The 26,932-nt window shown below is 40.1% G+C and overlaps 3 protein-coding genes across 4 annotated transcripts; 2 read left to right on the top strand and 1 right to left on the bottom strand.

Moving 5' to 3' along the window:
* The first annotated feature begins 1,615 nt into the window (after window positions 1-1,615).
* LOC146564273 (BAR/IMD domain-containing adapter protein 2) lies at window positions 1,616-15,403 on the top strand. Its single transcript, XM_085291937.1, has 15 exons — window positions 1,616-2,073; window positions 4,557-4,703; window positions 4,814-4,889; window positions 4,976-5,062; window positions 5,632-5,693; window positions 7,271-7,342; window positions 7,623-7,760; window positions 8,301-8,453; window positions 8,861-9,037; window positions 9,936-10,584; window positions 10,675-10,882; window positions 12,503-12,565; window positions 12,941-13,109; window positions 13,254-13,294; window positions 13,728-15,403. The coding sequence occupies exons 2-15, from the start codon at window positions 4,656-4,658 to the stop codon at window positions 13,798-13,800; spliced, it is 2,016 nt and encodes a 671-aa protein (XP_085148063.1). The 5' UTR covers window positions 1,616-2,073; window positions 4,557-4,655; the 3' UTR covers window positions 13,801-15,403.
* A 1,752-nt stretch (window positions 15,404-17,155) lies between these two features.
* ndufa3 (NADH:ubiquinone oxidoreductase subunit A3) lies at window positions 17,156-20,320 on the bottom strand. Its single transcript, XM_085291936.1, has 4 exons — window positions 20,201-20,320; window positions 19,872-19,946; window positions 17,428-17,505; window positions 17,156-17,330 (listed from the first exon to the last, which is right to left on the bottom strand). Exons 1-4 carry the CDS (start codon window positions 20,241-20,243, stop codon window positions 17,239-17,241), a joined length of 288 nt encoding a protein of 95 aa, XP_085148062.1. The 5' UTR covers window positions 20,244-20,320; the 3' UTR covers window positions 17,156-17,238.
* On the top strand, window positions 19,861-25,620 carry tfpt (TCF3 (E2A) fusion partner). Of its 2 annotated transcripts, none has more exons than XM_085291935.1 (7): window positions 19,861-19,999; window positions 21,044-21,145; window positions 21,886-22,008; window positions 22,930-23,000; window positions 23,096-23,165; window positions 24,902-25,060; window positions 25,160-25,620. In XM_085291935.1, exons 2-7 carry the CDS (start codon window positions 21,044-21,046, stop codon window positions 25,232-25,234), a joined length of 600 nt encoding a protein of 199 aa, XP_085148061.1. In that variant the 5' UTR covers window positions 19,861-19,999; the 3' UTR covers window positions 25,235-25,620. The 2 variants fall into 2 exon arrangements, with proteins under 2 accessions (XP_085148061.1, XP_085148060.1); XM_085291934.1 differs by lacking the exon at window positions 19,861-19,999 and adding an exon at window positions 20,358-20,492.
* Window positions 25,621-26,932: the final 1,312 nt, after the last annotated feature.

Raw genomic sequence — 26,932 nt, 5'->3', positions numbered from 1 at the left:
ATTTAATCAAAAGTGAGAGTACTTAAGTTAATTTCATACTTTTTTGTACATCATTTAATGGCTGGCAAAACCATTAATCTGGCAGTATGAGAGTAGAGAGGCGGATAGTTTGCAACCATAAATGGAAACAAAAAGAAAAATCACATGGAATTATCATATGTGTGTTTCTTTTTTAAACATCACAATTATCGTTGTGCTGACACTTGTCAGTAAGTATAATGTTATCTCAACACCTATCAGATAAACAGGAGTGCTACAATATTTTCATTTGATGTCAAAGTGTGGAACTAAAGCATGTTTTTCATGTCTTTGTTATTTAGGCAAATTTATCAGATGGTGAGTTTGGAGGTTTGGGAATCAAATTACACAGTTTGATTCAATTTGTTGTGTGTTTTAAAAGCTGTTCCAGTATTGGCCGCCTAAATTTTATATGCTGCTCAAAAAAATTAAGGGAATATTTGATCATAGGTATATAACACAAAGTTTGTCAGACTTCAGGGAATCAATCTGCCCAGTTAGGTTAAGCCTAGAGTCCCTGTGCTATCTGTCGCATGTGCTCAGTATGAACCTGCTTTCTCTGTTTAGAGAGCACAGTGTGAGTTCCTGCCAGTTCTGGTGTTTTCTGGCAAATGCCAATCAAGCTTTGAGTGGGCTGTGAGCACAGGTCCCGTCATGGAGTCTGTTTTTAACAGAACCCTGTGAAAGTATGTAGCTGGAGGTCACTTTGTAGGGCTCTGTTCCTCCACTCACTCCTGCTGCTGGTTTAACGCCCTTCTACGGCCATGTCCAGCTCTACTCAAGCAACATCTTCTTGTATCTCATCCTTATTCTTGAGAGTGTGCAGAGGGACACGGGAAAACTTACGGATGCGCAATGCTGCAGGAGCTGGCTTACCTGTCCAACCTGAACAGTCTGCAGGTACTGACTCACCCTACCAGCAGTGACATGGACACCAGCGACAGTTTTTGTTGTCTTGTTGTCGCTTCTCCAGTTCGATTGTTATCAGTTGGATTTGAACCAAAGCAGGTGAAACGGATTCACCATAGTTTCTGATTTTGTGTTCCCTTTGTTTATTTGAACAGCGTATTAATTTATCACAATTATGTCAGAAAATAACATTTACACTAAGTAAATTAAATGAGAAGAATTTGTAAAAAATGCATGAAAAGCATTACATTACAAACACGTCAGATTTCTTTTAGCAGTGTCTGATGGGTTTTATTGGGGCCCATTATTTTTAAAGTCCTCTGTAAGTGCTGTACTGTAAGATTTTACTTCTCTGCAGAAGTCACTCACCTTAAACTCTCTTACACCATTTTTTAAATGCTATGCAGCACTTTCACTTCTTATATTAACCCTTAAGCTTTTGTTCAGTTTGTTGCAGTAAATGAAAGGCCTGCTGTGTCCATGCCGGGCCTCCTCCTCCTCTTCTCTTCCTCCCTCTGAGAATGGGGAGCAGGAATGTGTGATGGGCCGGGTGCATGCAGGCCGGTGATAGGGCCTGCCTGTGCTGCTCTGTCTTTGGCTCAAAAAGTTCAAGTCATTATTCTCCTCCTGCTGCTATTCAGCCGAGGTCCCGTTAGCTCATTGTTATTCTTCCCCAGTGAGAGAGTGAGACAGAGAGAGGCTGATACAGAATGGGAGGCTGACTCTGGTTTCCAACGGCAGGGAGCTGGGTGTACTGGCGGTGGGTTTCTGGACGGTTTTTGCGTGCGTGAAGGCATGTCTGTAATCGGCTCAGTAATGAGGAAAGGTACTGAACGGCACTGAATATCTGACCCTGATTCCTGGGAGTAAAGGGAGGCAGAGAGGGGAGAGTGGGAAACTGTGTGTGTGTGTGTGAGAGAGAGAGAGAGAGAGAGAGAGACAGGGAGGCAACAAGAGAGAGGGGCATGTGAAAAGGGGTGGAGGGGAGCTGAGATTTAGTGCTCTGCTGGATGAAACAACCCCCCACTAACTAACGGAGAGGGAAAGTAGCCTAATAGGAAGAAAAGAGGGGGTGTAAAACTGTTCATTAAACACTCAAAGACGCGGAGGAAGCCTTTATCGTTTCCAACAATGAGCCCAGAAAAGGTATGTAACTTTTTTTTAATTTAAGTAGCTGAATTATTTGTTACTGTTACACAGATGAAGCTGAGAGATCAACAGGTAGCTGTTACTGTTACTGGTACTGGCAACAAAGTGCTTTTGTTAAACTTTGGGAGGGGGGGGGGGGGGGGGGGAACTCCACTGTGCAACCGATTTGTTCAAATTTGTAGTTTAAACACAGTTTGTATAAATTTCTCTTTGCAATTATGGGAATGTGCCTGTGCTTTACTGATTCAAAAGGCTCCTGCCTTTGATGTGGCTGTTGAAATGAGAGGAGATGGTGTGGAAGAAAAAGGTTAATGTGGCACTGGAGTATGGAGTGCCGCTTAAGCTGCGGCATTAACTGCTCTTAAGAGAAATCTCAGGGCATAAATGCATGACCGTCTTCCAGCGTTTCACCCTAAAAACAAACTAAACTGAGTTCATTCCTGAAGTTTTGGTGATGACATGAGGTTTGTAACTATAAAATGTTATAAAATACCAATCAAAACTTCTTAATGCTCAATTTTGTCCTAAACCCACCAAATTTTAAAATAAGTTGTTTTTTTCCTTTTATTAATGACTTCAGGGAAACTGATGGTGATTGACTACACCGCTTTATTTATTTATTTGCTGCTTTAAGTGTTTGCGTCCAAAGGAATTTAAAGAGGCTAAACCACATGAATGCACCTTCTGTATCAGTTCCCCAACCACCTGCAGACTTTTCCTGTTGCATCCTGAGACAAACAGCACTTTATTTGTTGGAACTAAAACTCACCATGCTACAACATGCACATGAAATGCTTCTGAAGAAGAATGTGCAAACTAAATTAGAAAAGGCAAAAGAAAGCAAGTTCCCATCTCTCTGTCTTTCTCCTGCACAACAACACACTATCACCACCACCCCCCAACTAGCCTGTGAAATTACAGACTACACCCGGGTGGCCCTAATGAGCAAGAGCCTGGATATGTTTTCTTTGTGTCATACACTATTAGTTGATCTGGGTCAACGTTTTCTCTGTAATCACATCGTGAAAACAAAGAGGGGCTGCATAGGAAAAAAGAAGTGGAGTGAGTCTTTTGCCACCAAATCCAGACTGGAAATCTTTTGAGCCCCCTGAGAAATCCCCCCTCCGTTAGTGCTCCTCTCTGCCAAGGAAACACTGTTGTCGCGTGTTTGTTCAGAGCTCTGACACCTGTGACTCAGACTGGAGGAGCCCATTGTTCTTATCTGAACTGCTGTAACTGGTCCTGAGTGCAAATCTAGGAGAAATATTTGGGCTGTAATGCTGTGAAGCGATAATGTAGAAACTGGCAGCTGGAGCACAGGCGGGACCCATGTGGAAATAACACCGCTTCCCTCAGATGAAACCCAAGATGATCCTCCACGCTTGTTGCCGTGGTACAGTGGCCTTAAAAGTCTGCTTGCTCACTTAAATCACACACTTTTAGTCCAAATAGCACCAAACGCTTAAATACAAGACTTCCCTTTACTGTGAAGTTTTGGGATTTTATGCTTCATGTTCTGGAGCTTCTCCAAATCTCGTATAATAACACTTATTGGCTTCAGTGAGTTCACCATTTAATTCGATGGGTATCGGCTTATATCAGCTTTTTAGAATACAATCAGCCTATCTGGAAATAAGTTGACCTTTACTGATGTCAGTGGCTGAAGTTTATCTTTTGTGTCACATCAATTTTGCACTGGCCAGATGCTCTAATTTGGTGTGATGAAGAACTTAAAGACTTAAAAAGTTACTGCTGTATTCTTTGTCTGTTAAATGTAGGTACAGGCCAAACATCGGTACAGGTCCATCTCTGAGTGGTTTGCCTATAAAGTCGGGCTGCTCAGTTATGAAAAAGCCTGAATATTCTAGTAAACATGGGGGAACACAATGTGGATGTGTTGTTGTTCATTTTCAAGCCTTTTTAAAAGTAAAAGTTCTTTAACTTTATGTCTTTTAACTGAAAAATCAGAATGAAGAATGTGAGCTTAACTAAACATGACACAGGAATTCAAGATTTTATGGAGGCATTAAAATCTGTGTAAGGAAAACGAGCTGACCTGGATTTGCACTTCAGGCCTGAACTTTTATGGTCTTTAACCTGCCAGACTTTAACTGCAAAGAGGGTCTGAACAGCAGGAGTGCAGCGTCCTGCACCCTCACAGGCTGCTCATCCACCAAAAACCAGGCACTGTGTTTCCAGTAGTGTGAATGCATCTGAAGCTAACCACTGATTTCTATGTGAAAATAAGCTAGTGTGGAGTCTTTAAATTAACATTTTTCTCTAATTATCAGCCCCCAAACCCAAATATCTTAAGCTTAGTATCAATTAGGACAAAGAAAAGAAGTAAATACTGGTTTGGCATAATCAGACAAAAGTCTTTAACGTCTCCCCTTTGCAGGTAAAGGTAAAAGCTCCTGGTTTTGTTTGCGATTGTGATGAAATATAAGTGTATTTATCTTTATCTGCTTTTTTTTTTTTAGGATATCGGGATCTTGTGTGAAGCTTAGAGGCGTGAGCAGCGGGTCAAAATCACACCACGATCACACACGGCGAAAGCGGACACACAAGAGAAGAAAAAGATGTCTCGAACCGAAGAGGTCAACAAGATGACTGAAAATGTCTACAAGGTAAAAATCCCATGTCTGTCCGGCTCATCCTAATAGTGACTCCACACACACTGTGTGATAATCAGAAATGTGGAAGCACTTTATGAATTTACATGCACTGTTGCCAACAGGGGATTCTGGACCATTTCAACCCCAGTCTGAAGAACTTTGTGACCATGGGGAAACACTATGAGAAAGCTCTGACAGGTTGGTGAGGACACAGTGACTCAGGTCCTGCTGAACTTTGATTTATCCTCGCAGCTCCATATGTAATCATTTTTTCACTTCCTCAGGAGTGACCATAGCTGCCAAAGGATACTTCGATGCTCTTGTGAAACTCGGAGAGCTGGCGAGCGACAGCCAAGGCTCCAAGGAGCTCGGTGAGTGGGCGTAGAGTGGCAGAGAGGCAAGGGTTTGAATTGAATTGGCTTTAGAGCTAATAGAATTCATAGAGTTAATGTGGCAGCTGGTGAGAAGTGGGAAATAGTCTGTGAGTCGACCACATGTGCTGGTCAGAGAGGAGATGAAGACAAGAGGGGATGAGGAAATGTAAAGAGAGAGAAAGGCAGAGAACAGAGGGACGGGGAGAGAGTAGAGCCATTGTTGGGAGATTAACAACACCACATGATCTCATTGTAATGCTGAAAGCAGCGGGGGAGGCAGGCAGGAGTGTCGGAGGGCGAGATGCCAGCCACCGCATACTACAGCACTGTGTGACCGACGGAAGCACTCACAGCTGACCGCCACTGTGAATCAGAAGCAGCGACTTTCAGCACATTTCTCTGCTTTGTTGGGGTTGTTGTGCATATTTATACATGTTTATACTGTGAGGGGCTATTATAAGCGCATGGATACTGCTGCAGAGGGTAAAGGTGACACAAATAAATCCAGCAAAGTGTTTTTCTGTTTAAGTAACATGTTGCTTTCACTGCTGTGCTGCTCCTCACAGGAGACACCCTGTTTCAGATGGCCGAGGTCCACAGACAGATTCAGGTGCAGCTGGAAGATGTGGTAAGAGGCCATCAGCATGCTCAAATAATGATGCCTTGATAGGCAAGTGTTTCATTTATAACAAGCTTTTAAAAATTGTGTGTTTGAAGTGAATCAAACATAAATAAGGGTCCAGAAAGTGAAAAAAACAGCTTGTCTAAAATCTCATTCTTGGCAGGCTTTGCTTTAATAAATCTGCTGCCAGGTTTGTCCGTATGAACAGAATCATATCTGAGAAAGATCCTCTGAGAATCAGCTGATTTTTTTAATGTAAAAGAACTTTATTATACTTAATGAAGCCATGCAAGAGCCATATGTGATCCAGGCCCTGGTGTGTGCAGTAAGCTTATAAACAGATAAAGCTAATATTAAGCTTGAGTTCAGCTAATTGGTGCAGCCCTCCACAACAGTCAAATTTCCTCATGTGGCCCCTGGGGAAAATTAATTGCCCACCCCTGGTCCAAGGTATCACGTGAACAACGGTTTTGTTTCTCCATGTCAAAGGTGTGAGCTATTGGAAAATATTAAATCATGACTATATTACTAAATATGTACACAGACAAAAAAAAGACGAGCCTGGTATTAAAATGTAGGTAAATAAATGTGTTTTTTGACCAGTCACCTCACTCATATTTTATATGACCCATGAAACCTTTCTATAGTAAAAGATCTAAAAAAAAAAAAGTATTTTTTTTTTAAAAAGCAGATGAAAACATCCAGGGCATGAGTGCTTGTTGCTGTACACAGGGGTGTCAAACATAAGGTCCGGGGAACAAAGTCAGCCCGGCAAAGTCTCCAACGGCTTTGGACAGCTTTGAAAGATCAGAAGGATCAGACACAGATTTTAGACTTTTAATTGTATTTTGTTACAGCTTTTCGTACTGATAAAGACCTCCCTCATGGCCATTCATGCTACCCAGAAGAAAATAAGTAGTAAATAAACATTTAAGTAACAGAAAAGTCAGCAGTTTAAAAAAAAAAAGTGCACATTGTATTCTGCACATTTTGCTCTTAAAGAGTCATGCTGACCTTTTTTTGTTACTACAGCAGCATTTCTTTATCATATATAAATGAATCTTAGACTCTCTGTTGAAATCGTACTTTTTTTCTTTGCTTAATGTATTTCAGGGATTAAGTGTGTAATCAAACTTCTTTTACACTGACAGAAAGGGGAGTTGCACTGGTCCGGCCCACAATATCAAAGGCGTTTGGGATACCTGCTCTACAGGAAACTAGGATAAGTTAGATATAAAAGATATAAAAACTCAATGTCTAAAACCAAGATTTTGGCTTTTGTCATGGGTGTTGGTGGTTTTTCAAAAGTGTCCCTTTCATGAACATATGGAGTTATAAGGGATGAAAAATGCAGGTAAAAATAACATGAATAAAAAAATTAGAAACCCATATACTTTGAGGGTCTGTAATTTAATGATGAAGATTAAACTTGTTCTGTGGCTTTATTAAATATATTAAAGTTGCTCTCTGATTCAGAGGGTATCAGTCGCGAGCTCTCCACTGCAGGGAAATGTGACAGACATTCTGATATATCAGTGAACTTTAAATGTTTGACAAGACTCATTTACTTATGTCACTAACAGTTAAAGCTGTTTCACTCTGAGCTGCTCGCCCAGTTGGAGCAGAAGCTGGAGCTGGACATCAAATACCTCACGGTAAGTCCACACACCGACTACAGTATACATTATATTACTATTAAAAGTGACTAACTTAGGTAATTAACTAAAGTGCATTTATTCTACTTTTAAGATATGTGGGATTTTATTCTTTATTTGCCTTTGATTGACATAGAAAGTAAAGAAAGAAAACGTTACATGTTGCAACAAAGATGCCAGAAATCTTGATAAAATAAAGTAAAATGAATGAATGGGTTTTGTTAAATCTCTACTTAAATATAAAATGCAATTTTGATCAAATCCTTGACTTTCCTCTCAGGCCACCCTCAAAAAGTATCAGAGCGAGCGACGGTCGAAAACCGAGTCAATCGAGCGCTGTCAGTCCCAGCTGAAGAAACTCCGCAGGAAGAGCCAAGGCAGCCGTCACCCCAACAAATACGGTGACAGAGAGATGCAGGTAACAGAGGTTTAACATCTCATCATCTTCAGTAATGTTAAAAAAAGAGCACGAAAAACACTTTGGCCTCTTTCATTTCAGAAATCCTTCCTCTAAACATCTCAGTCAGCATTACAGCAGATTAAAAAGGAGAGCTGTGTGTGCATTTGTGTGACAACTAGGCCAGCGTGAATAAGATTAAAGAACAATCTGGTTCAGCTGATTTGTCAGAAAAACAAGCAGGAAGGAAAGAAAATATCAGTGATATAAGAGGGTCAGCAGATTTGGAGAATTACGAAAATGAAAGACCAAAAATACATAAGAAGGAAAGGTCACTGAGCCAAGGAGGCTGTTTTATCACTTGCATTTTGTTATCACTGGGCAACAGACAGGATGTGATGTAAGGTACTCCTTCGGGCTCTTTGTTATTCTCATCTTTACACAGTGTATTAAAGGTCACATTATCTTTGAGCGCCGTGTGAGCAACGATAAATGCAGGTGTGCGCGTGCATTAACGAATGTTCAGCTTTGCAGGTTTGAAATTTTGGGCTTTTCCTTCAGTTCGTGGAGCTGATGAGCCGTCGCCAAGGCGAGCTGGACACGCTGGTGGCCTCAGGTTACAAGTCCGCTCTCACCGAGGAGAGGAGACGCTACTGCTTCCTGGTGGACAGACAGTGCTGTGTCACCAAACTGCTCATTAACTACCACTCCAAGGTGATAAGCTCGCACGTGTTAAGTTTGTGAATGTTTCCTTTCATCGAATCCAGTGAAAACTAACAATTTACTCCTGACAGCCGTGTGTGTGTTTGATCAGTGTGATAGAGCTTCTTTCTCGCTGCTATACATCTTAAGTCAGCAGATAATTTCTGTCATTGAAATAAACAACAAATCATGCTGCAAATATTCACCAGATCCAAGAACATGTACTGGTGCTCAGTCTTGTTAACTGAGCAGGCGCGTTGTTCCAGAAATGATTTGATGATGAAACTGTATATCTCGTTTCTGAAGAAGCTGAAAGGCAAGAGTTGATAAAGAGATTAGTTTGCAGTAAAAATAAATGCAGTAAGATTAGTGTTATAAATGTCTTATCCTTTGTTTTTCTGCTGTTGAATGTAATCCAGGTGAGAGAGCTTTTATCCCAGAAACTGTCATCTTGGCAGCAGTCGTGCTCTCAGCCAACAAAGCTCCCGGAGCGTGCTCTGAACCTGCTGCGCCACACTGCGCCTCAAAGCCCAGCGGCTGCTGGGATAGCTGAGGTCCTTCGTCACACCAAGCTTGGCACCGCTCAGCCCGAGCAGGTCAGATCATGTTTTAGTACAAGTGTGTGTTAAATCCAAAGTCACGCCCAACAACCCAGTTTATGCAGACCTTACTGTGGCTAAAAATCATCCTCTGCCCTTATAATATTAGACATGTAAGGTTTTGTTGTGAGGATCTTCTTTGTTAGCTCATTACACTTAGGTCTGTAAGTTTCTGGACAATAGGAAAAAGCCTTTTACAACTTTAGCTAAGTCAATAACACTCTCAAGGAGATGGGCCCGTCATTGTCAGCAATCGAGCCTTCACAAATGGAAGTCCAGAGGGTTTATAACACGCTGCAAACCACTGGTTACACTGTTAAACTGTGTCACTGGTGTTTGTGATGATGTGACTACTGATGATGGGACGATGGACTCATTCTGCTTCTGAACACCCAGAAGGTTTTTAGAGTTGCCTCAGACATCATCAAACAGCAGCGGTATCAGCTACAGAGAAACTGTTATCAGCACCTCTGCGTATGTAGAGGCTTCTGTCCTCATCCTTTTTTTCTCTGAACATTACAAAGAGCAGATTTAACTCTTCCTTTTGGACCCAGAAGAATCCAGTTTTTCACTTGTAATGGAAAAAGTTTCTCTGTGAATCTGTGGGGGTCTGCACGACAATCATGTGATCATTCCTCTCAACTTAACTCAAGGGATTTTGGTGCTAACATTTTTTAAGCTAATTTTGAAAAAGACAAATTAAAAGAAGTCACTGTGAGGGATTGAAACATCCTGCATGGTGCTGCATCGGGTTTTGTTTGTCATCACTTACAAACTAAGTTGAAGAGCTTAGGATATTTGGCAGCTCACAGTTTAATAAGTCATTCAGGACATCAGAATTTTAACAATGGCCTGTATTGTCTGGTAGTTACTGTGATCTGTTCTTGATTTTCAGAGGCTCTCTGTTCAAGAAGTCCCTCCTCTGTTAAACGGAGACTCTAGTCGCTCCCAGCAACAGCGCTCGCTCCCCTCCTCCACCCAGAGTGACACCTGTCCTCCTAAGGGCTCTACCCAGACATTCCTCTCTGCTCCCTCCACCGGAGGAGCTGCTGGAGGTTCATCGCAGGGAGCATCTCCTCAGCACAGCAGCACACCTGTCAGTGCTTCAGCCAGCCCGCTCCCTGACAGCAGCACCAGTGGCAGCGCCAGCCCGGCTCCATCTACTCCCACCACCACATCCAGTAGCTCAGCCCAGCAGACCTCGCTTCTCCTCGCCGCAAACACATCTAACCTGTCCCCGAGCCTCATCCCCTCCACCGTGATGTCGCTCAGCCAGATCTCCCCGGCCAGTAGCTCCTCGCAGGGCATGACCCTCCCCATCCCCCACAGTGCACCTCACAGCCCTCCTCTGCCCCACAGCGCTCCACTCTCTAGGGCCATGACTCCAGTGCAGCTGCTGCACCAGCAAGTGGAACCAGGAGGGAGCAGCACTTTATCTACGTCACATAATCCGTGGCTGCTGAAGACCTCAGAGATGAGCGCCACTGCAACACTTCCACTGCCAAGGAGACCTGTCAGTGAAATGAGGCTGGGAGGCTTTCAGGGTGAGATATGATCTGGCTCACCTGCTGTTTTTTTGGATGTCTTCTTCCCCGACACTTACTCCTCATTTCTTATTTTATTCCTCCACCTAGGCTCGAGTCTTCCCAGGATGATGCCTTTATCTGGACCTACACGTGTGGAAGCCATGTTTTCTCACACACCTGGAACATCAGATGGCAGTGGAGGAACCACAGTGGGAGGAGCATGCTTACTGCACTTCCTGCCTGGTGACAATATCGCTCTGCTCATCTCTGAGCCCAGAGATGGGTGGCACTACGGTCAAAATGAACGAACGGGACGGTATGGTTTATCCATATTTTCATCCTGATTCATATTTTGAGGGGGCCTTAAAACATTTAATGTCACTATTGTGCTCAAAATAAAAAAATAAGACTGCATTAAATAAGGTCAGACAAGGATTTATAAACTGTCTCCAGCTGGTAGCTTGTGTTTCTGTAAATAAAACAAAGCAAGCACACCATGTTTACTTTGTTCATTTAGTCTCCCAATCAGAATTAGAGCTGCTAAATTTGGAAATGACCAAACCTTTCGGTGGTTGAAAAAAACTAAATGGGTTAATTAAGCAACCAATGACCACACAGGCTCTGCCAGCCCTAGTGCCCATCGTTGCATGCAAGTGCTGGCACCATTGGATTCTTTGATGTTAAAAATGTATATTTAGCATTTAAAACAAAGAATCAATTTCATGTAGAACGAGAAATATAATGAACAGAGTTTTACGGTAGCAATAAAATCAAAGAGGAAAGTGTTATAGGTTAGCTGGCTTGACAAAACCTAATTTACCAGATGTAGATAACAGGTGGTTATCAGTCTTTTATCTTGAGTTAGGCCTTCTGCTTCAGGCTCTGAGTGTGCTCACATTCTCACAAAATGATCCCTATGAGCGCCCCCTACTCCAGTCGGTATCAGCTGATGATGATAAAATGGTGATATAATCTATAAAAAAACGAAAAAATATAAGAGTTTAATGCAACACTGTTGCAAATAGGACAAAAAATTAATGTTGCAAAAAAATGTTAATCCTGGGATTTATTGCACAGTCGGTAAAATAAACATTTTAATTCGAGTTAATTATTTTACTACACAGTGCGGTCTCATTGCTGTTGTTCATTTCTAACATGAGTTAACACCTTAAAATGGATACGTTTATACTAATTAAAAGTTGAAAAAGAGGTTTTTGATCTCTGACAAACTAAAGCGATTTACATGTCTCCTTTATGTAATGGTAACTTATGATATATATAAACCTTTACTTAGCCAGGAAGATCCCAATGAGATTAAAGTGCAAATAATTTAAATGGGTGTCCTTACTTTGGGTTCTGTGTTCTAGTAGGTGCAATTCTAGCAGTATAAAGGAGACTTGGCAGTAGATTAGAATAAAGTACAGCAACATTTCTGCATCACCAAATGAATGCATGCATGCTCCCATTTGCACTGCTATAACTTTACTGTAGAAATAAGTTACCATGGTGATTTCATCAGGTGAAATGAGAGCCCCTTTGAAGACACAGAAAACTCTCACTTTACGCTCAACATAGCTCACGAAAATGTTAATCTCGCTTTGTTGTTAACTTGAATAAAAAGGCAAATGAAAACAACGTTGCTTTTTTCTTATAGAATACTTATACAGTAATATTTTTACACATGCCTACATTGTAAATGTGACTAAAAGGACATTCAATAACGGAGCAAATGAACAGTCCTGTCTTCTGTGGCCTTTTCTACAACATCGCTCCCAGTAACGTCATGCTCCTTTTTCGATACTACATTAAAGAAAACTTCTCTCTGGTACCAAATTATGCCCTTACTTTACTAAGTTTTCTTCACACAGTCTCTGACATTTCTTGCGTCTTTAAATGTCAACTTTATTGATTCAACCGGTGAAATGTTTTTTCACAGGAAAGGCTGGTTTCCTTTCTCTTACACTCAGCCACATCATACCAAGATGGATCTTCTCGAGAGGTAAGTGAACAAATAACAACTGCTGAAATCTGTTGGTCTGAAGGCTAACAGCTCTGACATTAGTGATGATGCTTCCATAGTTTTTTTTGGGTGATTCACACTTGATGGAGTCATTTTCAGGCTGAATCCTTTATGACTCTCTCCACTTTCCCATCCATGTATTCTCAGTCACTAAATACACATTTCATGCCATCATAATCATCCTGTCTGCCTTCAGTATCCCCACCACCCTCTCTCAACTTACTCTTTTTTCCAACAGCAACAAAGTTGTTGATAGATTCACACAAAAACCAACATTTGCCTACTCTCATTGTGTCTCCTTTATCTTTTTTCCACTGTGTATTCCTTCCTCTCTGTCTGTGACCTTCCCTGTAGCTCGCTCTTCTTATCTAGAGCTAACAGCACCAGTACCGGGCAACTTGACAAACTAGGGTCTCCGGGTCTCCCAGCCCTCACCCCTGAGTCGGAGGAGGAACGCTCCCTTCCTCCCCAGAGGGTCAGCACCTTCCGCCCGCGCCCCTACAGCATGGCCGACAGCAACAAGGTCAGAAACACGAAACCTGTGGGAGGAGCTCAAGGGTTAGAGTGAGGGCGTCCTCACAGTTGACCCTGACTATTAAAGTAGCAGATACTTCTGCTTTCTAATAATTCAGTACAAATACCGACGCGCATCTCTACTGACTTACAGATCACCTCAGAGTTGGCCTCCCCACCTCCCTCACCGACCAGGTAACTTACAGATGCTAATCAAAGGAAATTGAGCATTTTTACTTGTCATCGCCCATTCACTGAAAATACTACACAGTCTATAAACTACCTCTGAATAAATTCCGACTTGTGCACCTAATTCTGGTTGTTTATGTTTGGTTGGCACATCAAATTTTTTTCATATTGTGTTTGTTTTTGCACTTGCATCAGTGCAAGACTGTGACGAGTCCAATCTGATGGTGGACACATAAAAAATAGTATCAGCTGCCCAAAACATAATAATAACCATAGCAGGCATGAACAAGTCAGAAGTGAGCACTGAGTCCTGCAGTGTCAATGTCTCTGTAGAGCTGCTATCACAGCATGTCTAACTTAGAAAAGTATAATCCTAAATTCTTCACATGCCCATGTAATCACCAGTTTAAGTTACGTATTTATCGCTTCCTTCTTTCAGGCCCAATCCATTTTCACATGTCCGACTCCGAAAGACCGTCACCAACGATCGCTCAGCTCCCATCATCGAGTGAGCTTTTTATTCCCACCGCAGCAGCAGCAGTGTATCTCTGTGGTTCATCAGTACATCGCACCTCAGGTTGATTCCTGGAAAGAAGCACACTGGCTAATGTTAATGTTCTACTTTTAAATGTAATATTCTGTGTGTTTCAAGTATAAAGGCTGTTATAAATATGAGTACAGCCGACTGGATTTGTAGGTTGCTGGGGGAGAAGAGACAATTGTAACATGTGAGAAACTGCTTTAGTGAAGTGTTGGCTTTAATATAAAAACTAGATGTTTAGATGTTTAGCTTCATGTTTGTCACACTGTGTCCGGCTTGTCCTGAATAACTAACATGCTTTAGTTTGAATTATGACAGATACAGTTGTTTCTTTTACTGTTTTAAAAAGGTTTTTTTCTTCCTTTTTGGTTATTTTTGTGCATATTCAGAGATGTTTTCTGTGTTCAACTGATTTAGGGACTGGATCCTAATAGCAGGTTGTGCACATTGACTATGATGAAGTGTTATGGGAAGAGGACAGGCTCCTTCTCTATTACAGTATTATATTTTTTAGAAAAGCTGCCAGATCTGGTGCATTTTCTTGGTGCTGGTGAAGGTGAGCATTTAAAAGTATTAAAAGTGTGTGTGTGTGTGTTTTTTTTTGTTTTTTCATTTTATTTTAACACAGTGATTGTCTGGGTAAGCTACTTGACATTAATGAAACTGGCACAATGACTTATGTTTATGTCATGTTTTAGTTTCTGAACATGAGCGATGTTGTTTGAAGGCACAAGTCTGTCAGATACATCCTGTTGTGCCACTTAACACCATTCATTCTCCTGCTGTAAAGTTACATGTTAGCAGTTGCGAGTAGATGACTTAAAAAATTGCTTTCTGCTTGAAATTTGATTATCTAGAGTTGATCCATCCACTCGCTGAGTGAAATCATCAAAATTGTCCTCTTTTTAAATACAGAGCATCGCTGACAACACAAAGAAAACTCGTAAACTTCACAGACACAAACTGTAAAAGTTGGTAGTTGAATGTTTGGATAGTGGTATCACCGAAAGAAGTGTTTTGTTTGAAAGTAGGATGTCGTGGAGGGTTCAAAGTCTTAAGAGTGAGAGATTTGCATGCTTAGTCTTTGGATTTGATGTCTTCTTGATTTCTTTTCAGTCCCAAAGCTATTCACGAGCTAGGCTGCTTAATTGTAGTTGTACGTCCATCAGTCAGACTAAGCAGAATCTTAAAGTGATGTATGGATGCTAAGACAGATGATGATTAGGTTTTTACTGAGAAACTGTATCCGTGAAAGTGATGAAGAAAGTATACAGGAAGTTGACCAACGTCTGAGCAAGTGTTCATGGTAATCTACAGACATCCAAAGTAATTTTTTTGTAGCTCTGTCCTCTTTGTTGCCTCTAACAAAGTGAAATCTGTGCAAACTGAAGCAGTTTATGTTCCTGGTTTAACTGCCTCAAGTTACTTTGATGTTTTAGCACCTTTTAGATTCATAATATCACCTGAAAAGCTTGTAGAAAAAAATATCTATCAGCATATATTGTACTCACTTTGTGTAGTGTTGCTTCATTAATAAAGATGACAGCAAAATGCTTTTAATGCATGTAAATAGTGCCAGAAATTGTGTGAATTTATGATTTCTTTGTAAAAATTTCACTTTGGTAGAACATTTGGGCTTTGTGGTAATACAGAGCAAACATCTGGAAAGTGCACAGCCGCTGGTAGAGAAATTCAGTCTTCAGCTCAGAGTGACTTACACAGAATGAGATACAATTGGTACAGAGTTTGGATACACAATGTCACTAATTCAAGTTGAATTTAACCTTTAAAAAGCAAATTATTTAGTCACAAATACATTTAAAGCAAGGAGGAGAGTTCTGAAAGAATTGCATGTGAGATTAAACTCATTAAAAAATGTAAATAATGTAAAATGAACAGATAACGTTATTTAAGTTTCAAACCTACACTCATTGCCACTTATGGTACACCTGTTCAGGTGCTTGTTAGTGCAAATATCTCATCAGCCAATCACATGTCAGCAACTAAATACATTTAGGAACGCAGACATGATCAAAAGGACCTCCTGAAGTTCAAACCGAACATCCGAATGGGGAAAAAAGATGATTTAAGGGACTTTGAATGTGGCATGACTGTGAAAATGGCCAGACTCCTTTAAGCTGATAGTCAGGCAACAATAACTCAAATAACCACTACAACTGAGGTATGTAGAAGAGCATCTCTGTATCCACAAGACATCAAACCTAGAAGCTACGGCAGCAGAAGACCACACTGGGTGCCACTCCTGTGAGGAAAATAAGGTTACAGTATGCACAGGCCCACCACAAGTTAGACAATATGGTATTTGAAGAATATTATCTGGCCATGATAGAAACTGTGAGGTTTTCTGAGGAATATTTCCAGCAACTTGTTGAAACTGTGCCACAAAAGCTCTGAAAGAAAGCAAAAGGGGATCCAACCTGGCACAAGCACAGTGTACCTAATGAAGTGGTTAGTAGTTCCCCTGCACTTTAAATCAAAGCTGAACAATGTAGGCGAGAGCTGTCCCATCACAACTCAAACACAAGTTCAGAACACTTCTGTTAGAATTGAAATGTTGTTCGACATTAGACACATTTATTTATACACTTTATCTGCAGAAAACAATGCATCTATTCAGACACTACTGAATATAACACTACTATGAATATTTCAGAGGAACAGACTTTATCTGGACTACTAATGCTTACATGTGAAATAAAAGGTCGATGAAACAAGCTTTTGCATGATTTGAAAAACTGAGATTTCTGCAGAGAACACACAGTTATATTGTTATTTAGTATATTCAAACTTTGTACAGGTGAGAAGAAATAAGAGATATTGAAAGATATTTTACAACCTACTTCATGTTTTCACTAAAAAAAAACAAAAAAACAAAAAACAAAAAACAGGGGGTATCCATCCATGAGGGGTGCGAGCAGAATTAAAGCTGGTATGAAAAGAATTTTTTATACCAGCCTTAATCTGATTACAGCTTCTTATTTTTAAACTAAGCCACCTCTGAAGGATCAGAACTGTGTTGAAGCTTAGTTTCAAAACAAAAATCTTAACCCTGAGTAACTTTTAACTGAGAAAAAAACTGTTTCACATGTATGTATGTTTGAGAGGTAAAGGTGTAGATCAAACTTAAAGCAACTTAAACTGTGACTGATCAACTCTGCTTCGATTTCACAGCAAAATACTTATTAATGCTGTTACTGATTACAGGCTTTGTTATTAATTAATTCAACAGAACCAATTAGACACTGTTGCTATAGTTTGCACATCATTAACCTAAATGCACTGAAATAATACAGATGAAACAAAAGTAGAATTAAATAGAATCTTTATTGTTGGACACAGACATTGGAGGCAACTATTTAGACAGATATTAACATGAGAAAATCTGAAGTTATAGATTTTTGATCCAATCCAAGTTTCTTCCTTTTGGTTCACGTGGATGAGCTGGAATGTCGGGCATGTTTCCATCATCTCGCACGGGAACTGTGAAGAGAAAATAAGGTAGGAGTTTTAGGATGCTGAAACGTCAGCTTTCAATTACACTCGAACCTGCTGTGACATAAAGATCGCCAGTGTTTACCTGGGTAGTTGTACGGCACAGCTGCGTTCAACATTGCTGTATATTTTGTAAGTGGGCTGATGAACGGAAGAATGGCACCTGAGAAAAGACATTTGAACACATATGGCATTACACTCACAGTTCACTGTGCCTCTATAGGTCAATTGAGAATAATTGAATCATTGCACAAGGTGCACAGTCATACAGAAACATAATAAACACAGATAGCAACGACTCTGACTGGCATGGCTTTAAGTGTCAATATAAAGTTACTCATTTAAAATGCTGATTTATGAAAATTCAGACCAAAAGATTTTGGAGCCCTCTGACCAAAAACCGTTTGATGTTAACTTGTCCGGCATTTTGGACAAGTTTAATTAAGAAACTGTATACACACTCCTCCCTCATTGAATTGCTTTGTTTAGATTCTTTAGCTTACTAATTTTCTCCAGTTTGAAACGAAATAATAATGCAGAAGAAGTGATTTCATGTTAGTTTTCACAACAAATTCCTCCATGACTCAAACATCCACATATCTACTACTGTGGAATCAGCAAAGACGCCTCAAATCGCTGGTCGTTGAATAACACGAGTAACCAAAGCCAACTGTCTGCAGTACATGAAGCAGAGTAACATAACAGGCGGGCAGATGGTGATGCCAAGTTAGCCGAGATTTTAGAGTCAAGCTGCCAAATAATTTCTTAAATACACTGCTGGAAAGTTCATGGGCAATGACATTGTTATTTTCTGATTATAACCTAATTTGATATTGGCCACAAAAATTCAGTAAATTCTGTATTGTGTTGTTAAATAATGTATTTATATCGAACTTTTCTACACCTACTTACCACACAAAGCACTTCAATCTACAAGTTACATGTTATCCAAATAGCACTGTATTCCATAAACTTTAAGCATATAGCTGCTAGAGGTGGGAATCACCATACAACTCACGATACGATATTATCACAATACTTAACGCACGATACGATATTATTGCAATTTTTTAAAAATATTTTGCGATATTCAGATTCTGTACATAAAGGTAAACTTTATCAATATTCATTTTATCTAATATCAAAGTCTCGCACTCAGTCTTTCTCTCATTTCAGTTTTATTGTTGACAAACTGAACGGTTTGTATTACAGTCTAGTCCAAATTAACTGAGTGCAACCATCTGGTACAATTATAGCTATTCTGAACTATGCAATTTATGAAAACTATGCAGCCCATTCAGCAACTGACAGATTTGAAAGTAAATGAAAACAAAATATAATTTTACATTAAATAAAAAAGTTTTAAACTTAATTAAAATAAAACATGTCTTAATTTAAAATAAGTAAACTGTCATGTTTATTGCTGCCAAAAAAAAGTTAAACACATTTGGACAGTGAAGGAATGTCAGGATTCTTGCTCAGAAAAAGGATCAACATGCTCTGAAGTCAGAGCACAAAAACCTTTTTTGTAACAAAATATCGATTTCTGCTGTCCCTGTATCGATACATTATTAGCAAACAAAATATCACGATACTACACAGTATCGATTTTCCCCCCACCCCTAATAGCTGCCCCACATCCACGGCCAGTTTCAAACCACCAACATGCATAAAAGTTTCAACTGTGAGAGGACGCTGGAACACAGCAAGGCTCGCTGGTGAAGTACACCATCGTGCCACCTCTATACAAGCAATGTAGGATCGCTCGATGCCACTCTCTCTCTCGTTTGCAGGTGGTTCAAAATGCAGCCGCTCGACTCTTAACTTGTACAAAGAAAAGGCAGAATATCAGTCCTGTTTTAATCCATAGATTACCTCCACAATATATTACAGATCTTTTAACTCCAGGTCACTGAGGTCATCATCACAACAACTTCTTTCATAAAAATTAAAAGTGATTGGGTTTTTGCTGTGTTTGCCCCCCCTGGCTCTGGAATAGTCTGCTACCCCACATAAGAAGCTGTTCGACAATAAACTGTTTTAAATCAGCTCTAAAAGATCGAAGCTCTATCTACTTTAAATTGCCTTTTGTCAAGTGTGAGGTGACTCGTGGATTTTAATTGGGTTCTTGAGACCTGGATTACAAGTGACTGTGCCTTTAAAGCACTTTGGTCAACTACTGTTGTTTTAACACGTGCAATATAAATAAAAGGACTTGACACACAAAGACTATAACGTGCTTATTTGTTTTCTTTATTCGGTCTTTCCATGCTGGACATATAAATCGTATACTCAGTTCAATTAAACTGAACACAAGACAGCTACGCTGATGTAAGTCTACGAAAGCGGATTATTGTGAGACGTATAGCTAGCAATCTTCTGATTAATATTTCATGTTGCCACACTGTCATTCATCGGCGTTGCAGAACTGCCATTGTATGTTATTTAAAGCTATGCTCTCTCTCTCTCTCTCTCTCTTTCTCTCTCGCTGCACCACTCTCACAGATTTCTAACAGGTTGGCGACTTACCAACCAGTCCAATTCCACAAGAAGCCATGATAACCGGCTCCTTGTTCCACGCATTCCTCAGGAAAGCTCCGATTCCTGCAGACAGAAACCCACGGGCAGGTTAAAAACCGCACCGAGTGACAGGCTACGTACGGTTAACCAATGCTAGTTAATGTTAGCAACACATCCAAGGTCACATTTTTCGAACGAATACATCAGAACTAAAGTATTTCTAAGATCCGGTTAGAGTAATTTTAAATATATAAGGTGTTTATCTGTACTATCCGAGGGTCCAAGTAAACCGAATTTCACTGATTAGAAGTCAAAAAGATGACAAAATATACACATACCCGCCATATTGTCTGGTGTAGTTTCCACCGAGCGAGTTCTCATGGGAAATGTAGTGACTGCTAAAAATGACGTATAATTCCTGCGCCCGCCGCACGAAAACAGAGAGGGAAACAGAGGATCCCTGGAAGCTTCGGGATTGATTTAAGTCAGCTATCATGCTATTAAACGGCCTTAGCTAAAGCTAAACAGAGAAAACGACACTGCACGCAGCTTGTGCTCAGGTTGATGATGACACTGGTCGAAGTGTCGCTTTAAACACACGTTAAAAACATCGTTTCGAGACTAACAAATGTAAGTACTATTAGACTAATGGATTGTTTTAGTACTAAACAATAATCAGGCGTGGTGACATCAGAAGTCTAAAACATGGGAAATTCTTGTTTTGAACTTTTCAGCCGTTTTTACTCCACTGGGAACCCCGACCACTATATCAGGCTTTTACTGACTCACAAACAGCTGTTGAGTTACTGTAATTACTATCCAGATCTCAGCATCGCGCAGTAAAATAGTAGATTTAAATTTTGTGTTATAAGTTTATATCGGCAAATAATGTGCAACTAAATCTTTAAGATAAGTGTAGCGGAGTAAATCCTGAGCACCTCCTTTGCTGCAGGTATTTCCGCTATAAAGTCAGAGGACAGCTGCTGTCCACGTGGGTCAATTTCAGCCACTTTGCTTCACATACAAACTGAGTGGTTGGTTAAAACACCATTGCTGGCGCTAGGCAGTGAGGCCGTTGAATCCTATTTGCCCAGTGTATTTGCTAGTATTTCTTCTTGATGAATGACTCATAACCGCTGCACAGGCTGTTTACATTAACAGAGAAACTTCTTTCCCTCCAGATGATGGAGGATTTTTCTGGCTTGGCTCTGCCTCCTTTATTTGGAGGTCACATCCTGGAAGCAGAACTGGAGCCTGGTGGTGTGGAGCTGGGACCGGGAGAGGTAATTTTATTGATCTTTATAAAGGTGCTTGTCATGTTAGCACACATGGTAACACTTAGTTAGTTTGCCAATTAATACAAATTCACAGCTCATTTAACCAAGTCTCCAATGTTGCCAGCAGATATGAATCAGTACACTGATGCAGAATTTATATAATATAATAGTAATGCTGGTCTTAAAAACCTTTAAATGAAGAAACACCAGCCATTATATTTGTTTAAACAAGACACTCATCCTTCACAGACATTTACTCCATTTTTTTCTGTCTTCTTTTTTGGTTCAGGAGTTTAGCTTTTTTAGTTTTCTCCATCTTTTCCCTTAGAAATGAGACTACATTAGTACTCAGAGAGCTGACCTTCTCCCTATGAACTTCGATCCTCTGTGACACAGATCTCATGCATGAAAATGTCACTGAATAGCTGCTACTTTACACATCATTGCCCCCTCTCCTTTCCCATTAGAATTTTTAGAATATGGGGAGTTTGGCTCAAAGCACATGGTTACACTCCCATGTGCTACCCACATTTACATGTATTGGAGATTAATCTTTCTAATTCATTATACACTGCATAGCAGTTTTTATTTCCTAGCTCTTGCTGAATAATGTGGCTATAATAAGATGACTTTCTGCTTGACTTGGGTTTTGCTTTGAAACATTGAACAGGTAAAAGTGTTTTCTTGTGAGAACAAACAATGTGATGCCAGATACAAAACAGAATCCTGCTTTTGTATTTGTTTAGGTGGAGCTGGGTCCAGGAGGCACCGAGCTGCTTGAGAGCACAACACAAGAAGATGAAGAAAAAAGAGCTCTTGACAAAAGGAAATATGTGGCTCTGAGCAGGAAATGTAAAGAAATTGAACAGGTGTGTGTTATGGTAAAAAAAAAAATGATACGTGAATAATAAAAATGACCAGATCAACACCACTGAAACAAAGCTTCACACAGCAGTGCTGCAAACACACGCAGGTACACAGCCCTCCCCTCACTAGCAGCTAAACAACACTTTGAGGTGTCAGTAGAACTCCAGTTTCAACAACACTGAAGTATTAAAATGTTATGATAAACATTAACCTGGCTGGTACATTACTGTTATATTATTATCTAATAGCCACATTATCTATCTATCTGTTAAGTTATTATTAAGGTAGTGACTATGGCTAATAATAAAACTTTGTTAGGGCTAGGCAGCAAACCGTACCAGTCCTGCCCATAACATGTGATGTTAATGGAGGGTGTTCATTTAAAAGTAACACATTACTTTTATCTAAAAAGTGTTACATTGTGTTGTTAAGTGCCAGATTGAGTCAGAGGGAAGTGTATCGGCAGCTAGACCAAAACGGCTGACAGAAACATTAATGAATCTATTTGATCAGCAGTGAAAGTCATGAGAAGCACAGCAGTGACTCACACAACCTAAAATATTGTTTGTTTGGTTTTTTTATATAATATAAAAAAAACTGCTCTCATTGATGTTATTGTTTTTTTATTGTTTTAATCTTCAGAAATAATGCCTTCTTTTTTTTTTTTTTTAATTATTTCTTCTTTTTTTTACTAGTAATAGTAGTAGCTTCGAACATAGTATTGAGTATTCAGTGTTTTCCTGAGTATCTGTATCAAGTTTAAATTCTAGTATCTAGTAAATGGTTTGTGCGACCTTACATCGCACAGGCCTGACTTCTGATTCAACTGCAATTATTTCAATAAGGTTTCTGAATATTCTCCTGCTGCTTTAATATTCTGATATATCAGTTCATCATTGATCCAACACATGCACTTTGTTCAGGTAAATCAGAAGATCCTGGGTCGCCTTCACCAAGTGCAAAGAATTACTCGACGTCTGAAGAAAGAAAGGAGGTACAAACTGTCATTATAATAACTGAAGATTTTGTATGTTTTCTGAGAAGTTGCTCACTTTATGGCTCATCTGTGGGTTGTGTTAACTCTCACAGATTCCTCATGAAGACCTTAGATGCTCACGGGGATGACTACAGAAACGCTCAGCTCACTATACTGCTTGAGGTAAGGATTACCAAACATGGGTGGATATCAAAGACAATATAAAAGATGGAAGTAGCTTCTGCGTATGAAAAGTGAAGCCAACGCATTAGTGCAGGGTTAGGGAACTCCAGGCCTCGAGAGCCGGTGTCCTGCAAGTTTTAGATGTGTCCTTGATCCAACACAGCTGATTTAAATGGCTAAATTACCTCCTCAAAATATCCTGAAGGCTGTATCCCAATTCAGGGTCTGCAGTCTTAAAGTACGCAGCCTTAACGGTCCACAAGGGCCGCATACTCAAAGACCGCTAAGGCCGAAGTGACAGGCTTGTGAAATGGGACGGTCTAGCCTCCGTCGTACTGCCCAGGTTGCCTAGCAACCATGACACTAACAGCTGTAAACATTTCATACAGCATTATTTGACAGAAATGAAGGAGAAAAGGTTTTGTTCATTTGTTTGTTTCTACATGAGCTTTGATTTGATAAGTATCTGAGGCTGACTGTGAAATCATGATTATTGGGCTTCACTTCTGTACTGAACAGTCATTTAAGATTAGCTAGTAAATAACAATTAGCTCATGTTGTTCATGAGACTAAAGTCATCTCACTTTGGTAATGTAAATATAATATGGCCAATATTAAAGTTATAATTTCAATCATTATTAGTTATTACAGCAGTGAATGAACTCTGTTTCAAATACTGAGCTTCAGTAAAGATTCAAGCTGCATTTATTTATATTATTTATATTTCCTGTCACCTTAAATCTTCACTCAAAGACAGGTTTCTTTGACACTGTATATATAACTGTGTTATATATATGAGAGACACATATTGTTCTTTTAATATGTTGGCATTACTAAATTTGTCTCAGTGCTTAATTTAAATATCCATAAAATCATCACATTCTCTATAAGATTAAGGTCAGCTATTGAACGGCATATATTAAGTAAAGGCTTTAAAACCAAGTTAGTACAAATGTCACTAATGTCACATAACTTTGCCGACATGTGGCCAACAGTAATGTTTTAATGTTCTTCGTTATTAAACATTCGCACATAAATAAGTGACATCATATTCAGTACTTACTTTTAAAAGTTTACTCTCCGGCCGCTCCTCTTCTGCCGTTTTTTTTTTTTTTTTTTTTCCCAGCAAAATTATCCACACCCACCGCCGCGCTATGCATTCTGGGATATTTTGGGCCACGAAGTCTACACCACCACATCCTTAAAATTCAGTGAAATGAAGGACGCATTTGAGGGACGCATTTTGAGCAGCCTTTGAATTGGAACAGTCTTCGTCGCATCGCTGTGACGCAATTGGCCTTAAAATGCGGCCTTTAAGGCTGCAGACCCTGAATTGGGATACAACCGAAGTTCTCCACAGGCCTGGTACTAATCATTTGATTCAGGTGTGTTGACCCAGGGTGAGATCTAAAACCTGCAGGACACTGACTCCCGAGGCCTGGAGTTCCCTACCCCTGCGTTAGTGCCTTAAACCTTCTTTTTAATGGATACCAAAGCGCAACTTCTCTGGGTCCAAAAAGACTTACTGTATAGAAGTGTATGGGAAAATAACCTGTGGCTCCCTCATTCTGTGAAACCTTTCCTGATGTTGGTAGTTTCAGGCCAGGGCAGTAGGCAGGGTTTTCCTTCAGCTTTCTGTTTGTATTAGTTCTTCTGCTTTTGCTTGCTAAACTTTGAAAGGTCCTACAGAGATAGTTATGAATACTATTTTGTTTTTCCCCTTGCCTTTGTTTCAGGATGAATCTGGAGCCCATTTGGAGCCGGCTGCTGCAGCGGAGGATGAAAAGCTCAACGGTGTTTCCGGTTCCACTCCATCTGCAGCATCACATCATGTGGCTGGGACAAAGAAAAAGAGGCATCGAATTCCTCGTCAAGAAAAGGATAAAGAGCCACAGGTGAGTAAAGCTCTTTCCTGATCAGATGCTGCCTGTGGACGTTTAACTGTGGGTATGTTAAAATGCTGGTAGTCCAAATCACGGACATTCTTTTCTCAGATCGACCCGGAGATGTCGGCGTTGGCAGAGTCACAGTTTGGAGAAATGTCCAGCCCGACCTCACTGTCTCATTGATCAAACCGCTGTCCTGGATATCACGATGATGGTGACTAGGATAAGAGCACCCAGTTTCCAGGACTGTTTAAAACACTGCCTTACTTGAGTCAATCTTTGTAATGTTGTGGTTTCACTTGAATATTGTGAACAGATTGAGTTCATGTAACACGAGATGTTATTCACCTTATATATGTGTATATTTGTTTTGTATATACGAGGTTATGTTTTTACAGTTGACAGTTGATGGCAACATATTTATGACAAGCACGTGATGCTGAAAACATGATTTGATAAATATTTGACGTATTAGATGAATATGACAGGGTATTACTATCATTACTTGAGTTAGGATTTTATCCGAGTAAGCAGATGGACTCGTCGTCATATTAAACTTTTACACTGTGCTGTTTGGGTTTACTTTTCTGTGATTTTGTTTTTTCCCTCTTTTGTATTCACTCATCTGCCTTCACATGCTCATGGACTTAATGTGGCATCTCATTCTTAATCGATAGGGTTTGACATGATTTCACCCCACCTTGTGAAGCTATAACTGCTTCCGCTATTCTGGGAAGGCTTTCCACAAGGTTTAGGAACGTGTTTATCCAAATTTTTGGCCGTTTTTCCTGAAGCACATTTGCGAAGTCGGACACTGATGTTGGACGAGAAGGCCTGGCTCGCAGTCTCTGCTCTGATTCATCCCAAAGATGAATGCCATGAGGTCAGTCAGGCCAGTCAAGTTCTTCCACACCAAGCTCGCTCATCCATGGACCTCGCTTTGTGCACTGGTGCGCAGTCATGTTGGAATAGCAAGGGACCATCCTTAAATTGTTCCCACAAAGTTTAGAGCATGAAACTGTCCAAAATGTCTTGGTATGCTGAAGTATTAAGAGTTCCCTTCACTGGAACTAAGGAGCCAAGGCCAGTTCCTGAAAATCAACCCCATCACCTATATGGAAAGCTTTTACACAAATATTATGCCTGAATAACAAGTTTCAGTTACAGTTTGTTTCTGTGTTAAAATAAAAAATAAAAAAAATGCTAGAGCAGTCAATTTGACATTTATTCATCTTTTTAATACTGTTAACCCCCCCCCCCCCCCCCCAAAAAAAAAATAGATATAGGTATGAGAGTGAGAGAGATGTTAAATATGACATAAAAAAAACGTACATTTAAAATAAACATTACACAATACACTTACCTACCCCTTCATTTGGCACACAGTGCTTTCCTTTAGATCTGTCTTAATTCTTTGTGGCATAGATTCAGCAAGGCGCTAAGAACATTCTTCACAGATTCTGGTCTTTGTTGACAAGATGGCATCACACAGTTGCTGCAAATTTGTAGGCTGCGCATCCATGATGCAAATCTCTGCGGAGGACATTTGAATACAGTGAACATTGTCATGTTCAAGAAACTAGTTTCAGATGATCTGAGCTATGTGACATGGTGCACTATCTTGCTGGAAGCAGTCATCAGAAGATGGGTACACTGTGGGCATAAAGGGATGGACGTGGTCAGCAACAATCCTCAGGTAGGCTGTGGCGTTTAAATGATGGCCCAAAATGTGCCACGAAAACATCTTCCACACCTTTACACCAGCAGCAGCCTGAACCATTGATAAAAGCCTGGGTGGATTTGTGTTTTGATGTTGTTTATGCCAAATTCTGATTCTATGATCCAAATATTGAAACATCAAACCGGATAGTGTTTTTCCAA

This window comes from Mchenga conophoros, linkage group LG11, assembly GCF_057382185.1.
Source record: "Mchenga conophoros isolate Kocher_MC1m ecotype Shallow Benthic linkage group LG11, M_conophoros_male_GT1.1, whole genome shotgun sequence".
In the NCBI taxonomy this organism is placed as follows: Eukaryota; Metazoa; Chordata; class Actinopteri; order Cichliformes; family Cichlidae; genus Mchenga; species Mchenga conophoros.
Note: the sequence above shows the minus strand (reverse complement) of the source record. Positions and strands in the feature narration are given on the sequence as shown.